At 45.5% G+C, this 18,149-nt stretch overlaps 1 protein-coding gene across 1 annotated transcript in view; it reads right to left on the bottom strand.

Moving 5' to 3' along the window:
- Window positions 1-18,149, bottom strand: part of LOC122810126 (telomere repeats-binding bouquet formation protein 1-like) — a 793,411-nt gene that overhangs the window by 697,165 nt on the left and 78,097 nt on the right. Inside the window, exon 2 of the mRNA XM_044081600.1 lies at window positions 12,603-12,757. Within this exon, the coding sequence (XP_043937535.1) occupies window positions 12,603-12,757 (155 nt within the window). The remainder of the gene's footprint in view (window positions 1-12,602; window positions 12,758-18,149) is intronic.

Raw genomic sequence — 18,149 nt, forward strand, 5'->3', positions numbered from 1 at the left:
CACACATGCATACCCTGCTTATATAACATCGTCAGATGAGACAAGATAAAAACAGTGGAGCTCAAAACCGTTCAATCTCTTCTGATCTGCAAGGCAGGGGGAAGGAGGGTGGGTATCAGGAATGTAGGCGAGATGGATCCCAAACATCTGAAGTTATGGTGAGTACATAACTAAAAGATGTTATGTGATCCTATCTCGCCTACATTCTGAATGATGGGACAGCGTCCCTAGCACCTGAATCCTGGGTGGCTCACTGGAAAACACTCCTGAGTACCGTGGAACCAAATGAAGCTCGTCCTTTAGATGCCACATCCAATTTGTAGTGGGAAATGAAAGTGTCGGGTTGGACCAAGTAGCCGCAGCACAAATTTCGAAATAGCGAGCTTGGAATGAAAAGCTATAGAAGTAGCCATAGCTCTGGTAGAATGAGCTTTGATAGATGATGCAAGTTGCTTATTCAAGAAGAATAGGCCTGAGTTATGCAATCTCTGATCCATTTTGAGACTGTAGCTTTTGTGATGGTTTGGCCCAATTTATTATCTGAGAAGGACACAAACAACTGGTCTGACTTACGGTTGCTGAGTCCTGTCTAAATAGAAGCGTAATTGCCTGTGAACATCCAATTTATGGAGAGTGTATTCTGCTTCATTAGAGAATTTTGGAAAGAAAACTGGTAGTTCTAGAGATTGTTGAAGACAGAAACTAGAGCAGACCTTTGGGACAAAGGATGGGTTAGGCCTAAGTGATACTCTATCTTTGTGGAAAATCAAATACGGTGGTTTAATAGACAGGGCTTGAAGCTCTGAGACTCTTCTTGTCGAAGTAATAGCCACTAAGAATGCCGTTTTCCATGACAGATATTTTAACTCGCATGTAGCAGCCGGTTCAAAGGGGGGAGATGTTAATGCGCGCAGCACCAAATCAAGATCCCACGGAGGTGCAGGATGAAAAACTGGTGGTCTTAACAGGCTCGCACCTTTAATGAATGTTTTGCATAGTCTGCTGCTCATCAAAGGAGGATCCGTGGATTCATGGAATTTAGAGATAGCAGCTAGTTGAACTTTAATAGTTGAGACAGAAGATCCCTGATTAAATAGGGATGTTAAGAATTTCAAAACCTCTGGGACAGGAGCAGTGATAGGGTCTAAGCCCTTGAGTTGAGCCCAGATAGCAAACCTCTTCCACTTACTGAGGTACAATTTGTTAGTGGTGGGTTTGTGGGCCGAAGATAAAATGTGAACAACTTCCGGGTCTAGTGTGTGACTTCTAACTAAGGTTGGAAGTGGAGGAGCCAAGCTGTCAATTTCAGAGATTGAAGGGACTGATGCCAATGTCCCGACTGATGGATTAGCAAATCCGGGATCAGGTCTAAGGTGCACGGATCGTCCACTGCATGCTTTTTCAGGTAAGGAAACCATATCTGACGAGGCCAGTATGGGGCAATCAGAATCACTGAAGACCCTAGCTGAGAAGCTTTTTGAATGACTTTGGGAAGGAGTGGAATTGGAGGAAAAGCATAAAGCAACCCTGTTGGCCAAGGTTGTGCTAGAGCATCCATGGCTGGTACTTCCTGATGTGGAATCAAGGAGAAGAACCTTTGGCACTTGGTGTTTTGTGGAGTCGCAAATAGGTCGCAGCACGGCGTCCCCCATCTCTTGAAAACCTGGGATGCTACTGTGCGGTTTAGAGACCATTCGTGAGGAGAGAGAATTGTCCTGCTTAATTTGTCCGCCAATACATTTGACTTTCCCGGGATGTGGGTCGCTACCAAGAAGCGGTTGGTAGCTACAGCCCATTCCCACACTCTCATGGCCTCTCTGCAAAGGGGATACGATCTGGTCCCTCCTTGTTTGTTCAGATACCAAACCACCGACATGTTGTCTGTGTGGATGGCGATGATGCCCTGAGGAAGGAACTTGTGTAAGGCCTGTAGGGATAGAAGTACAGCCCTCATCTCCAACACGTTGATGTGGAGAAGAGCTTCGTCCGGAAGCCAGGAGCCCTGAACTAGCCTGCCCAGACAATGCCCCCCCCCCCATCTGGGAGGCATCTGTCGTCAGGGTAACCACTGGAGGGGGGAGAACAAAGGGTTTTCCCTGATCCAAGTTGGATGTCTGAAGCCACCAGCGCAGGTCCCTTTTGCATATTTCCGTAATCATGATGTGATGATTGAGGGAAGATCTTGAAAGGACCATTGAGTTGATAAGAGCCACTGAAGAATCCTCATGTGTAACCTTGCTAGAGGAACTAAAAGTACCGTGGCAGACATTGAGCCTAGAACCTGTAGGACCATCCTGGCTGGGGCTTTGGATCTCGAGATCAGAGCTTGAACTTGGCCCTGTAAGGTTCGGATCCTTTCGGCAGGAAGAAAGACACGCATCAATCTTGAGTCTATCTCTGCTCCTATAAACTTTATGCTGAGAGGGCAGCAAGACAGACTTTGACCAATTGAATGTAATCCCCAGGGAAACACCCAGGAGATGGTGGCTTTGAGGTTGTCCATAAGTAGATGCCTGGTGGTGGCAGTCAGGAGCCAGTCGTCGAGATAGGGAAACACTTGGAATCCAAGGCTCCTCAGGTGAGCCGTCACTACTGCCAAACACTTGGTGAACACCCTGGGGGCTGTGGTGAGACCAAAGGGCAGAGCACAAAATTGGTAATGACTGGCTCCCAGGCTGAAGCGCAGATACCTTCTGGACGCCTGATGTATCGGTATGTGATAATAGGCGTCCTTGAGGTCTATGGAGCACATCCAAACATCCTTCTCCAACAACGGGAGAATGGATTGCAACGTGACCATTCGAATTTGGATTTCGTGACGGATAGGTTCAGTCTGCTGAGATCCAATATTGGTCTCAGGTCCCCTGTCTTTTTTGGCACTAAAAAGAACCTGGAGTAATTTCCTGATCCGATTTGGTCTGTGGGGACCGGTTGGATGACTCCTTTTTGTAGCAGCTTTGAAGCTTCTGCGGCTGCTATTTCCCTTTGACTGGGTGGTGGGTCCGGGATTCTCTTGGACGGAGGGGGTGTGTATTTGAATGGGATGGTGTAACCTCCGGCAATTATCCGAAGCACCCATCTGTCCTGAGTGATTGACTCCCAGGCTTTTAGGTGCTTGGCAAAACGACACCCGACTGGCTCGAGCAGCACAGCCGGGCAATCCCTCATGTCGTGTGGGAGGCTGAAGAGCCACGAAAGGACTCGCGGTCTCCAGAATTGCGGGGCCCTCTGCCGCCTCTGGGACGGCGTCTCCCTGAAAAATTTCCCCGCCCTCTGCCTCTGGACGGGGAATCTTCCTGCTGTTGGGAGAAAAACTTGCGAGATTTTCGGAACCACATTTTCGGCCCTCCTTTGGCCTTGGGGTAAGGCCGAAGGAGTGGAATAACGGGCCCCTACGGCAGATAACGTTTTCCCTCTTGCCCGCAGCAGGTAGGGGTGTCTGTCACGTTGGGTCCAAACGATGAGGATCCATGAAAGGGAGCGCGGTGGAGGGAAGACTTGAAGGCCTCCGAACTGACACAAGCGAGCCAGGCTTGTCACGTGAGCCACGCCTGTGCCTGCCGCTCTACCCCCTTCGGCCGCATAGGAAATGAGCCTCATGGACGAGTTAGCAATTGGCGTAAGGATAGCCAACTGAGAGCTAACGGACTGGGCTAGCTGCTCAGGTAGGTTACCCGAGAGGGAGTCTGACAACTCCTTGACCAGATCCCTCTGAAGCCTGGTAAAATGTGCCAAATAATTCAGAGACCTTAAGGTAAAGGCCGCTGAAGTCAGGGTGCGCTTCCGTACCTATCCATACTCCTAGACTCCTTATTAGGAGGATGGATGGACGTTGAAGCCTCTGCCACGTCCTGTTGTGTAGCAGATGCCACCACCATGGCATCTACAGCCACGCCTTTAGTAAGGAACTCCTTCTCGGGGAGCAGATAAGAATTTGTTTGGACGAGAAGGGACTGGTTCCACGGTATCCGGGTGTTCCACGCCCTTGACAAACTAAATCCAGAAGCTCGTCGAAGGGCGGAGATACCCAGGAGGCGGAGGGCTGTGCCCCAAAGGCCTTGAGGAGCACTGATTCATCCGCAGAGGGGGGTTTGGACATCCAGCCGCCTCGTTGTTTGAGGATCTCTAAGATGTCTGCAAAGGAGACATCATCCGAGGACGACTTAGGGACCCCTCTGCATCATCCATATCCGTGTCGATGTAATAGACTCGGGAGTCCAAGTGCTTCCTCTTGCACGATCTCTTCCTTGGGGTTCCTCTGAAGACAACTCCGAAGAACCCTCAGGAGGAGGGGAACCCCCACTGGGGGTAACCTCAGGCCTCGGGGCTCCGCTGGCTACGGACAGGGGAACTGCCAAAGACCCAGTCTCCACGCCCAGGGAAGGTGCTGGTAAACCGGAGAGATGGCCGAAGAGGATTTGGCCAAGGCACTCCTCATGGCTCTGAAAGCCGGACCTCCAGAATCCTGGGAGCGTCCAGTCTCCGGGGCCATGATAGTAGACGGAAGTCCTGCAGCCGAAGCACCGAGAGGGAGGCTCGGAACCGAAAGCATAGGTCCCGAAACATCACCCTCGGGTCCAGCCGAAGAAGTCCGCATACCAAACTCGGACCCGAGGGCCCGGGTTGGAGTAAGGGTCGGAGCCGACCCTGAGATCTCCACCGGCTCCAAGAGCACCTGCTCCGGAGCCGAAGCAGTCGGAGGAGGAATGGCAATGGGGTGGGTCATGGTCATCGGCTCCGAGGCCAACTGGGTCGGAGCCGAAACAAATTTTTGGAAGACTGGGGACTGGAAAAGTCTTTGGAGCACCCTGTCTATATCAGAATCCGACATTCTCAAGACCGAGAGGAAACAGAACGGGTTCGAGAAGACCTCTCCTCGGCCCCAAGGGACTAGGGGACCGGCTCCGAGGCGACTCGATGAGAATCGGCGCCGAGGAAACACACACACCAGATTCCATCGGTGCCGAGGTAGACTTGTCTGAGCGGGCGACCCTTGTCGGCTCCGAGAGCAGTGGAGCCGACGAAGGTGACCCGCCTCTCGATGCCCCAGCCATCGGCTCCGAAGCCCGAGGAGTCGATACTGGAGGCATCGAGGCAGACTGTTCCGACCTCGGCTCCGAAGTCTTTGGAGCCGAAGGAGAGGCCTGCCTAGGTCTCTTGGCAGTCGGATCCGACGGACTGGTCGGAGCCGAAGCCCTTTTCTTTTTGGCAGGAGTCGGAGCGGAAGACAAGGCTTCTTCAAAAGAGGGTTTAATCAACCCTTTAAGAATCAATTTATTTTTCCTCTCCTGGAGGACCCTAGAGGAAAAAGCGTGACATACGCTGCATGACTCCTGCAAGTGCTTTGCCCCTAAACAATAAACACAAAGTAGATGGTCATCGGTAACAGACATCTTAAAAGCACATTTAGAACATTTTTTAAAGCCCGAAGGCCTAGGGGTTTGAGACATGATGTTAAACAATTTCTGACAGGAAATTTAACAACTGTAGATTCTTTTATGACAAAAAAACCGAAGGCTTACAGAAACAGTGTAAAACACAACCTTAGGTGTAATAACCGGGAACTTTAAAACACTAAAAAGTTCAGTTATACAGGTTGACCGAAAAGGCCCTGGATTGAAAGGGGGGCCGAAACAAACTCTACCCAATCACACACAAGAAATTCCACTACTCAAACGTACACAAAGGCAGCAATAGCCGTTAAAACGGCTTTTGTGATATACAAGCACAAAAAACTGACAGAAAAAGTAGTTAATAAAAGCTACTCAGCCCAGCCAGCTCGAGACCACGTCTTTGCAGTTAAGCGGCAAACGAGATCTGGGGGACTGGTGGTGGTGCATCCTGGGATATAGTAAGCTCAGCCAATAAGAGACTTCGCTCTTTGGCATAAGCGTGCCGAGTCGGAGCCGAGGGATCGGCTCCGAACCCATCATTCAGAATGTAGGCGAGATAGGATCACATAACATCTATAGATTCTATTATCTAATTATCAAACACTAACACACAACTATCTTATGAAAAGCAAAAAAGAAAGTTTTTTTTATAAAAACCTTGAGCTTTGCTAGCGACCGTGTCGGAGCCAAGGATTGGCTCCGAACCCATCAGTGAGAATAAACGGCAAGATTTAACAACTTCACATGCTGTATTATCACCCACACAATAATTAGAAATTGTTGCAAGTTGAACTTTGACTGTAGAAAAACTGGCACCTTGATGAAAAATTCCCAATAAAAATTCCAATACAGCAGAAACTGGAGCCGTGAAAGGATCTGATGCACACTGAGAGGCCCGTATAGAGAAATGTTTCCATTTATTGGAGTACACTTTTTTGGTGGAAGACCTATGAGCCACCACTAGAATTCTTTTGACGGGAGAGGATAATCCAGGAGTCTTGACTATTATGGGAACTGGAGCAGCCAAGCAGTGAGCTTTAGACTGTCCAGGTCTGGATGGGGAATCCCTGAGGGATGAGAAATGAGATCCGGAACTGGATCCAACGTCCATGGTGGAACCACCAGATGAGACCTCAGAGAGGGAAACCAGACTTGACAAGGCCAGAATGGGGCAATAAGGATAACTAAACTCCCCAGCCTGCAAGCTTTCTGAAGAAATGTTGATATTAAGGGAAGAGGAGGATAAGCATACAGAAGACCGGGGGGGGGGGGGCAAACATGAATCAGAGCATCTCTGGGAGCTTCCCCCTGAGAGGGGTTCAGAGCGAAGAACTCATTGCATTTCACGTTGGAAGGAGAGGCGAATACATTGCAGCAAGGCTGATCCCACTTGTGAAAGATCTGTTCCTCTACTGAAGGATTCAGAGACCAGTCGTGAGGCATCAGAATAGATCTGCAGAGCCTGCCCACTAGAATGTTGGACCTCCACTGAATGTGCATTGCCACCAGAAAGCAGCCAGTGGAGATTGCCCATTCCCATACTCTTATGGCCTCACGGCATAGGGGATAAGATCCGGTTCCCCCCTGTTTGTTGATGTACCAAACCACTGACATATTGTCCATCTGGATAGCAATCATTCCTGAAGTGAAGATGGGCATGGAGAGCCTACAACGCTAAGAGAAGCTCCTTCATCTCCAGGATGTTGATATGCAGATTAGTATCATAGGGGGACCATGTGCCTTGAACTGTCCTTCCCAAGCAGTGTCCCCCCACCCCAGCTGGGAGGGGTCCATAGTCTCACAGTGGTCATGGGAAAAGGTAGGAGAAAGGGCCATCCCCAAACCAGGTCCAAGGAAAGAATTCACCACCGAAGAGAGTTCTTGCGCACTCGAGAGATTCAGACAGGGTGAGTCAACGGGAGCTCTAACAGTGACCATTGTACTGCAAGTGTCCACTGAAGGATCCGCATGTGAAGATGCACCAAGAGCAAGAGATTGTGTCTGCCATGGACCCCAATGGCCTACTTCCACTGTTGGGGACTGAGTTTGAAGAATGCAAAGCACATGTAGATTCAGACTGCTTATTCTGTCTGGAGTAAGAAACACTCTGGTTTGAATTGTGTCTAATCGTGCCCCAGTGAAGGCTAATATTTAGACAGGGGTCAGAGAAGATTTGTTAAGACTGATGGTAATGCTTAACTTCTAGGCTAGAAGAAGAAAGGAATCCCTCGCTTGACAAAGTGGATGCTTGGAAGGGGCTGCGAGGAGCCAATCATCCAGGTAGGGAAATACCTGAATGCCCTGGAGTCTACTACTGACATCACTTTGGTAAACATCCTGGGGGCTGTTGTGAGACCAAAGGGGACTACTCTGAACTGATAATGATTGGCTCCTAGCCGGAAGCAGAGAAACCTCTGAGGGTGTCTGACCATCTTGATACGATAGTACGCATCCTGGAGGTCAGTCGAGCACATCCAATCGTTCTCCTGCAGGAAGGGCAGGATAGACTGAAGGGTGACCATATGAAATTTCGTCTTGGCCACTGACAGGTTCAAGGTGGAGAGATCCAGAATTAGTCTTGGGTCCACTCTCTTCTTTGGCACTAAAAGAACCTGGAATAAATGCCTAATCCAGACTGGTCTTGGGGATGTACTGGATTACCCATTTTTCTAGCAGCTTTGCAATTTCTAGTGCTGCAACCTCCTGGTGCATGGATGAAATGTCCAGGAGGTGTTTCGGTGGTGGAGGTGGCTCGAGGAATGGGACTGGAATAGCCTCTGGATATAATTTGCAACACCCAATGATCTTTTGTGATGGACTCCCACTCTGTTAGGTGTAGTGATAGACAGCCCCCGACTGCCTCCAGAGATGAGCAGTCCGACAACCCTTCAGGACTGCAGCGCAGGTCTGTCTGAGAAAGGTTCTCAAGACAGATAATTTCTCAGACCCCCTCTGCCTCTAAGGCGATGTCTATCATATCTCCCTCTGCCCCTGGGGGAAGGTGAGACCTGAGTGTCTCGGGGAAAAGTCTGAAATTTCCAGAAACACATCTTTTTTGTATCTCACTGATTCCTAGAAAAGGATCACTGAGGGGAGGAGAAGCGGATCCCAACAGCAGACAGAGTCTTCCCGTCCTTCTCACTCTGAACTAAAGTCTCACATACTGACTTTCCAAACAGGGAGGAACCGTCATATGGGGCACTGGTGAATGACATCTTAAAAGGTTCCAAAAACTGACAGAGCTGGAGCCAGGTTTGTCGCCTGATAGCAAAAGATGTACCAGCTGCTCTAGCAGCTCCCTCAGTAGCATGGGAGAGGAGACGCATAGAAGTGTTCGCAACTGACTTTAGAGTGCCCATATGAGCAGAAAACTTCTTCTTGTCCTCCACCAACATGGACTCAGCGGTCAACTCAGCGATCTCCTTCACTAGGTCTCACTGCAGCTGAATCATATGTGCCATGTAATTCAGCTCTTTTACGGAAAAAGTTGCTGGAGCGTATGCTCGCTTCCTAAAGCAGTCCATTGACCTTGATTCTCGGTCCAGAGGATAAACCGTACTGCTCTCCTGAGTGAGCTCTTTCCTAGTGGCAGCTGCCACCACCATAGTATCAACCGGGGACCCCTTATTCCAGTGTGACCTATCTGAAGTGGGGGCTCAAAACTTTATCCGTGCATTTGGGGATGAGCTCCACCCTGTCCAGTTCCTTCCACGCCCAAAATGTTATCAGGTCCACTAAAGGATCTGCGGGAGGGAACACCCAGGAAGTAGAGGGTCCTGCACTAAATGCCTCAAGGAACACTGATTTGTCCGAGGTAGGTTTCTGGGCAGACCACACCCCTTACTGGTGAAGGAGTTCCATGACGTCTCCAAAGGAGACGTGCTTGGGGGGTGACTGGGGGGAACCTTCCCCTTCCTTCAATTCTTCAGTGAGAGACTCCAGTGGAAGTCTAAGTGCCTCCTTTTGCACATTCGTCTGCGAGGGATCTCCTCAGTGGGAATCTCAGGGCAGGACTCGCCAACCTCTTGCAGCTCCCAAGCAGAAGCCTCCTAAGGCAAAGTAGTGGTAGGCTGTCCCTGAGATGGCAGGATGGCCGGAACCGTACCAGAAATAGACAGAGTCGGGGCGGAGTCCAAGGACGAGATGGTCAAAGGTCTCGAGGAAATCGAGAGAACCCTCTCCACCACATCAAAAGCCAAAGGGGAACAGACCTCCTGAGAAAGTACCATAGCAGCCATCACCCTCTGACCTGATGGGGGACTCAGCACTGAGCCTCCAGGCACCGAGATTCCGAGAGGAAGGCTGTGCTCTGACACACTCGGAGCCAACACCAACCCCTCGGACCCAATGCCGAGGCTTTGGCACCGAGAGTTTGTCAGAGCCAAGCCACTCGGATCCGACTTGCTCAAGGTCATGGCTGGTGTCGAGGTACAAGGTACCGTTGGTGCTGACCGCTGACCCCTCGACACCAAGAGTCCTCAGATCTAAGGGCTCCAAAACCGAAGGCCAGATCAGAGAAGGAGTAATCCGAGTGAAAAAGGGCTGCATGCTCACCACTCTGAAGGGAGAGGGGCAGGCAAGACTCCCATCTGTATCTGAGTACAGATGAACTTCTGCATCATCCTATCGATCTCCACTTCACTAAGGTTCCAGGTGCAACAGGAGGAGTTAGTGACCGACACCGGCCTGGACAGGCAGTGAGGAGAAGCCTGAGCTGGTGACTGGATCCAGGGTCCTCTGGCTCTCGGGAGAACCAAGGAGAACAGAGCCAGGGAGACTCCAGTCTCTGAGTCGACCTTCCTTTAGATGGGGGCCGGCCAGAGCTGAGCGATCTGGAGATCGTTTTCTCTGCCTATCTTTTTTGATGGACTTGTCCCCTTTCCCAGGCCTTTTGGCAGGAGTTTGAGTCCCAGAGGTGGGGGAGGCGGCAGGAGCAGAAGCCATGGGCACAGGGAATTGAGTCCCTGAAGAGGAAAGAAAGCACTTGAGTATTAATTTGTCCCACCTGTCCTTAAGTACCCAGGGATTAAACCCAGCACAGATGGAACAGGAGGTCTGGAGATGAGCTGCCCCTAAGCACACTATGTACACAGTGTGGCCATTGACTGGGGAGACCTTATGGCCACACTCTGTACACTTTCTGAAACCTGGCTTGGGAGTGTCAGACATATCCCACGCAGGCCCAGCACACTCACACATACTCAAACCATGCACGCAAGGAAAGGAAGAAAGTCTTTTTTTTTTTTTTTTTAACCGACAGAAACGCGGGGAGGGGAGCTAGAAAGTAGAGAAGAAAGACAGAGAGAGAAAAGAGAAGATTTAATGCCAAAAAAACACACTTACCACAGCTTTCTATGCTGAAAGCTCAGATCATGATCCAGACATTACAGGTGGAAAACAAGATCTGAAGGGAGGAAGGAGACAGGGGCATTGTGGGTAAGGGGAGGGGCTTTGAGCTTGGATCAGATGCTGGATATGCAGCCGAGTCAGATCCGATACAGATCTGGCAACCCACAGGTTGAAGACCAAATGAAGACAAATACTTCAGATCATTCATTTTAGCCCTAAGAAAAAGTGCACTGGCTATCTTTAACTAAAAATTATGCACTGTTCTGTTAAATGCATTGAAGTATTAAGGCTGCTAGGGAGGTTGCCTTATCTTATTTACATCCCATAATTTCAAACTTTATTTTCTACTGAACTGTTTGCCATTGTACCTTTAAATGTTCAATTTTCCTCAGCAAAGAATGCTCAGAACTCCCAAAATTAATTGCTTGTCAGCAGACACTTTGTCTACATCTAAAAGCACTCAGCAATGAATCTTTATCATTTTCACTCAGAACAGAATGTATAAATACGTTCAGCTACAGACTCCCACTGAACAGTTGCAAACTAATACCTTTGCAAATGGTGGAAACTTAGCATTTTTCATGGCTTTCATCATTTAGTAGTATTTTTTCAAGTCTACTTGCTTACAAAAAAAACACTTGTTTATAACAAACGAAGAACATTAATCTTGACATTCACTCTTGTAAAATAAGAGAAAATGTCATAATTCTACATATAATATAATCAGTGCACCTTTAACCCCCACTGTAGCACTCCAGCAGCACAAAGATTGCAGCATATTCAGAGTAAAGTTGTTTTTGTCAAGCCTTTCTACTCATTATACTGTAATGTCTATATTTTTACAACTACGAAAAATTCTCGTCTATTTTAATATCTTTAATACATATAACAATCACTGAAAAGACCCCATCCCCACATTTAAAATACCCCTGAATACACATTACAGGATTCTTCCCGGACAGTGTTTTTTCCTCACCTTTTGTGATTGATTTTCTTTCAAGTTTTCTAAATTTCTTCTCTGCTGGCATCCAGGCGATGTACTTACTAGCCAATAACTGAATTTTACCCAAAGAGAGTTTCATTGGCTCTCTTTTTTCAGTTTCTGTTTTCACACTGGGATCCTTGAAAATGAGATGTTGATCAGTGTGCTAACATCTTAGAAGACTCAAAAATGAGATGCTGAGCTCTTGGATGGATTTAACCAGTAGGCAGTAATATACTATTTAATTGGCTGATGTTTTATATGTTGTTTTTTATTCATATCATTTATATTTCTATGCATTTTGCATTGAGCATATCTACATTTTTAAAAGCTGATAATAAATATAATTTTTCAAAAACTTGAGGAACTCTGTACAATCAGCAGTAGTTAACTACTGAAACATAGTGCAAGAAAATAATACCATGCTCATTATTAATGACCAACTAGCTTTCTAATTTTTAAACTGTATTTCTAAAAGATTTTCTTAAATTTTATTTCCTAATATACTTTTTCATAGCTTTTATGAAATGAGGTGTTCAGCTTTCAGATGGATTTAACCAGTGTGCAGTAATATGATACTTAACTGGCTGATGTTTTATTTATTTATGTACATTATTCCTATCATTTATACTTTTACACATTTTGCATTGAACATATCTACATTTTCAAAAGCTGACACTATCATATGTCAAAAAACATAAGGAGGAGCTGTGTACAATCAGCAGTAGTTAACTACTGAAACACAGAGCAAGAAAGTAATTACATACAACAGCAAGAAAAATTCAGGAAAAATCCAAATTGTCTCTCTAATGAACGAAACTTGTTAATTTATTATTGTTTTAGCTTTGATTTACTCATTTAATAACTAATTAACCTACCTCATTATGCTGTCTCTCAAGTCTTTCTATTCTCTGTATAATGTTTTCTGCTTTTTCCCAGCAATCTGTAATAGTCTTTATTGCTGTGCCTTTGTTGGATGGTGATTTTGTATTGCTTCCATTAGATTGCTCAAAGAGGTCAGACATCTGCTTAGCTTTAAAATATAAACACAGAAAGCATCATTCTTTAATACTTTGCACTTGTATATGTAACATGATTTCAGACTTGGTACAATTAACTTTACTGCTATTATTTTTACTTCAGAAATAAAAATATAAATCCACATTTTACGCAGACTAACATGACCAATTTAGTTAAAACATTTCTTTATGTAGAGGACACAATACATAATATTAATAATAATGTAAATGTATGCAAAGTTTGTGTGTTTGAATCACTTTCACCATGCAGTCTCACTAATGCCTTTGTTTCAAGTCAACTTAATTACCTTAAGCAACAAAGCAAAAAGAAGTTATGTCTTACCATAACATTCCATCTGTGTTGTCGATCTTTACTAATCCTTGACTGTGGGTTTGGTTTCGAGCCTCTGAACCAACTCGGCAGTTATTCCAGCTCGCATCTTCCAAAACACTCTTGAGCTAAGCTCTACCCATAATGCTCCTCACAAGACTACCTCGGATCGAATTTGTAAACAATAGTGACAGACAACAAATAACAGATCAGAGGCCATATCTGAGTCACTATTATGAAGCTAATCTTTGGAGAGATCCGATCCACCAAGAGATCCAAAGGCAAGGGGAAGAAGGGGGGAATGTCAGGGATTAGTGAAGATCGACAACCCAGACGGAACGTTATGGTAAGACATAACTTCTTTATTTGATGTTATCAATCTTCACATAAAAGTCCCTAGCTACCTGAATCTTGGGAGGTCTCATGGAAGAATATTCCTGAGGACCATCAAGCCGAATGATGCCCGACCTCTAGAGATCAGGTCCAGTTTGTAATGTGTAATAAAAATATGAGGAGATGCCCATGTCACCACTGCACAAATATCATCTAAGGAAGCTCTGGCATGAAAAACTGCAGAAGCTGCTATTGCTTGAGCAGAATGTGCCTTTACAGACCCTGGTAGGTGCGCTGTTTTTATTTTAGAAAAAGGTGATACAGTCTCTAAGCCATTTAGACAGAGTAACTTTAACTGGACTTCCCAAAGTGAGTAGAGAAAAGGAGATAAATAGCTGATCAGATTTTCTGATTTCCTTTGTTCTTTGAAGGTAGAACCGTAATTGTCTGTGCACATCTAGTAAGTGGAGACAGTGCTCCCCTTTACTGGAGAAGTTGGGAAAAAAGACTGGGAGTTGTACAGTCTGTTTGATATTTGACTCAAAGACAACTTTTGGTAGGAAATAGGGATTTGTTCACAAGGAGACCCTATCCTTATGAAAGATAAGATAGGGAGGTTTGCAGAATAAGACCTGCATTTCAGATGTTCTTCTAGCGGAAGTGATAGCTATCAAGAATAAAGTTTTCTATGACAAAAACATCAAGTCACAACTTGCAGAAGGTTTGAAAGAATAACAAATAACAGATTGAAGTACTAGATTCCAATCCCATGTTGCAAAGGGTTCTTTATATGGAGGTCTGAGCATTAAGGCTCCTTTCAAAAAGGCTTTGCAAAGTTTATGGGACATGAGAGATGAACCATTTAAACCAATATGAAAGTTAGAGATTGCAGCAAGATGTACTCGAATAGTAGGGGCTGATGTTCCTGCTTCAAAGAGTAAAGCCAAAAACTCCAGAACTCTATCAACAGGCACTGAATATAGGTCAAGATTAGAGTCTAACGACCATTTAGTAAAGTTTAGCCACTTGTTAAGGTAAACTCTTCTTGCTGAAGATTTGTGATGGGCTAGAATGATGCACTGGACCAGGGAGGTGAGAGAAGAATGCCTGGCAATTCTGGGAACTGGCAAAGCCATGCAGTGAGCTTGAGATATTGAAGACTCGGATTAACCAGCCCCTGCGGTTGGGACAATAGGTCTGGAGCTGGGTCCAGAATCCAGGGTTTCTCAAGCAGATGAGGTCACAGGAAGACACAGACCTGTCGAGGCCAGAAGGGGGCGATGAGAATTATTTTGTTCTTTGACCTGTTGGCTTTCATTTGAAACTGGCATATTAGACAAATTGGGGGAAAGGTGTATGATAGACTGTGGGGGCCAATCATGAAGGACAGTGTCTCTGGGCAACTACCCGGGGGGGGGGGGGGGATTAGGGCAAAGTAACTGCTACACTTGTTGTTCAGAGGGGACTTGAACAGGTCGCAGCAAAGTTGGCCCCAGTGACGGAATATCTTCTCCACCACCACTGGATTGAGAGACACTTGTGAGGCATGAGGATGGTTCTGCTCAATTTGTCTGCAATCACGTTGGAGCTCCCTGGAATGTGCATTGCTACTACAAAGCGGTCAGAAGATATTGCCCATTGCCATACTCTGAGCTCTTCTCAACAAAGTGGGTAAGATCTGGTTCCCCCTTGCTTGTTGATGTACCGGACTACTGACATACTGGCTGTCTGAATAGCAATTGTTCCCAAGGGGAGGCTTTCCTGAAATGCCTGCAACGTCAACAGCACTACCCTCTTCTCTAGAATGCTGATATGCAAATTGTCCTCAAGCTGGGAGCAAGAGCCTTGGACTGCCTTTTCCAGATAATATCCCCCACCCCATCAGGGATACATCCGTGGTCACTATGGCTTGGGGTGAGGAGGGACAAAGGGACAGACTGACAAGATTTCGTTGGAGTGAAGCCGCCAACTGAGGTCTTCCTTGCATCGATTGGTGATCATAACCAGATGGGACACTGGCTGATTTAGTAATGACCATCGGGGTACCAGAAGCCATTGAAGAATTCACATGTGATCTCTTGCCAGAGGGGCTACAGTGACTGAGGCTGCCATTGACCCTAGAGTTTGCAGAAGAAGCCTTACTGTCATATTTAGCTATGTTAAATTCAAACAGTAAATCACTATTACAGCATATGAACAAATTTGTTCCAAAGAAATTAATGCTTTCTTAACTAAAAGAAAAATGAAAGTATACAACCTATCAAAACAAGAAACTGATATTTTGAGAGAGTTGAGAACTGATAATACATTCAGAATTATGAAACCAGACAAAGGGTGTGGGGTAGTTTTAGTTGATAACATAGATTATAGCACACATATGCTGGAGATACTCTATGATACAAACAAATACATAGAGGTGTCCTATAATGAAGTCATGATAGCTCATAGAAAAATACAGTTGTTTCTGGAAGATGCATTGTTTCAAGGAGTGATTTCGGAACAACTATTTGATTTTCTTAGGAATGAACATCCAATAATTCCACAAGTTTTTGGAAATCCAAAAGATCATAAAAATGTTTTGAATCCCCCTTATAGAGTGATTATTGCAGTTCAATGGAGTACTACTTACCCCCCTTGGTGTATTTATAGACAGGTTATTAAAAACACATTTTTCTTTTGAATTTATGTTGAAAGATTCATAGGATTTCCTATCCAGAATTAAACAAGAAATGTTCAGTGATATATGTTTTTTCTCAACTTTTGATGTGGTGAACCTTTTTACATCTATTCCCCACACTGAGGGGCTTGAACTTTTTAGGGAAGCCATAACAGAGCTTACTAGTTTAAGCAACAATATGGTAAACTTTGCAATTATGGAATTAACACTGGATAATAACTATTTTATTTTTGAAGGTACCTTCTTTAAACAGATAAAGGGTGTGGCTATGGGGGTCAGTTGTGGCCCCATTTATGCCAACCTGGTAATGTACAGTTGGGAACGTAAAAACATTTTTATTCCTAGATTTCAAAATAAGTGGGTTATATACCTACGTTTTTTGGATGACATTTTTATTCTGTGGAAGGACAATGTGACTGATATGAATGAATTTAGGGATTATATGGAAAATATTTCCAGCTTCCTTAAATTCACAAAATTCCTTCTCAGATTCAGTTATTAACTTCCTGGATGTCACTTTAGATAAGGATCTTGTAAGTTATTCTTTTGTTTCCAAAATATTTAGGAAGGAAACCTTTTTAAATATTTATTTGGATTACCAGAGCCACCACCCCAAACACACAAAAAAGAATATTTTTAAGGGCCGGTTAGTAAGAGTAGCCCATATGAGTTCTAGATGGGAGATTTTCAAGAACGAAATGTTTAACATTATTTCATTTTTTTTTGGAAAGAGGCTACCCTAGAGACTTAATGTTCAACAATTGAACAAATTCAATTGCTACAGATCCCCCACCATACCCCAAGATTCTCACTACACCTTTCTAAACATACTGGAAAATATTAAGATAGAGCCAAACACCCTAATACTGGGTGATTTTAACTATCCTGCCATTAACTGGGAAAACTACTCATGTCCCAACACCCTTGCGCAACGGTTCTTGGAATTCATAAATTCCAATGCCCTGGATCAACTAATCCATAGTCCCACCAGGGGCTCCAATATCCTAGACCTGGTCATTACCAACATGGGAAATCAATGCTCCATACCTATGGTCACCCCCTCGTTAGTCAGGTCTGACCATAAGCTAATCACCCTTAACATCCACATCCCACCCCCACCCCGCAGTAAAGAAACCACCATAAAAAGCTTCTCCAAAGCCAACTTCATGCTACTCAAGTCATAAGTGACAAACTTCATGACACCCATGCAGACGGGAACTGAAAGTTCAACTGCTGAATCCTACACTAAGGCACTGTACGAGCACATCCACTCATGCATGAATCGTGCCATCCCAAATAGAACCAAAATGCTCTCATCCAAAAAAGGAAGCCAATCTGGTGATCCCCTGCCATAAACAAACTTTACAACAAAAGGAAGAAACTTTTGCAGAAAAGAGGAAAATCCCAGGATGCTAAAAACTCCCTTACTAGCCTCAGTAAGAAACTGAGATGCCTCATAAAATCCTCCAAAGCTAGTTACGAAAATAAAATTGCCAAAGATTCCAAAGACAACCACAAAGCATTCTATAACTATGTCAAAAATCTAAATGGCAATGCTCAGATCTGCTCTGAGCTAAAACAGAATGGCATTAAATATACTGATCAAAAGGATATTGCCAATATCCTGGCAGATCGATTCAGTGCCAACTTCACCCCCCTCTCACCCCCTAAATGGCCCATCTCAATACCGGAAGATTGCCAAATTCCAGTAATAACGGCCACACAGGTGCAAAATGCACTCTCTAAAGCCAAGAATACAGCATCCATGGGACCAGATGACATCCCGGGCTGTGTACCACATGAACTACAATATGAACTGCCACCTCACCTAAGTGTCATGTTTAATCATAGCCTCACCTCAGGTTTCGTGCCCACTGAGTGGCGCAGAGCTACAGTTATCCCAATCCACAAGGGGGGATCCACCTTGGATCCCGGAAACTACCGTCCCATCAGTCTGACAAGCCTTATCTGCAAGGCCATGGAGCGTATTATCATGGAACTTATAAACAAAGACATTGGCAACCATCAAACACTGGACCCCACCCAGTTTGGGTTTGTGAAGGGC

Source organism: Protopterus annectens, chromosome 8.part1 (assembly GCF_019279795.1).
Source record: "Protopterus annectens isolate FY-2018-M chromosome 8.part1, PAN1.0, whole genome shotgun sequence".
In the NCBI taxonomy this organism is placed as follows: Eukaryota; Metazoa; Chordata; order Ceratodontiformes; family Protopteridae; genus Protopterus; species Protopterus annectens.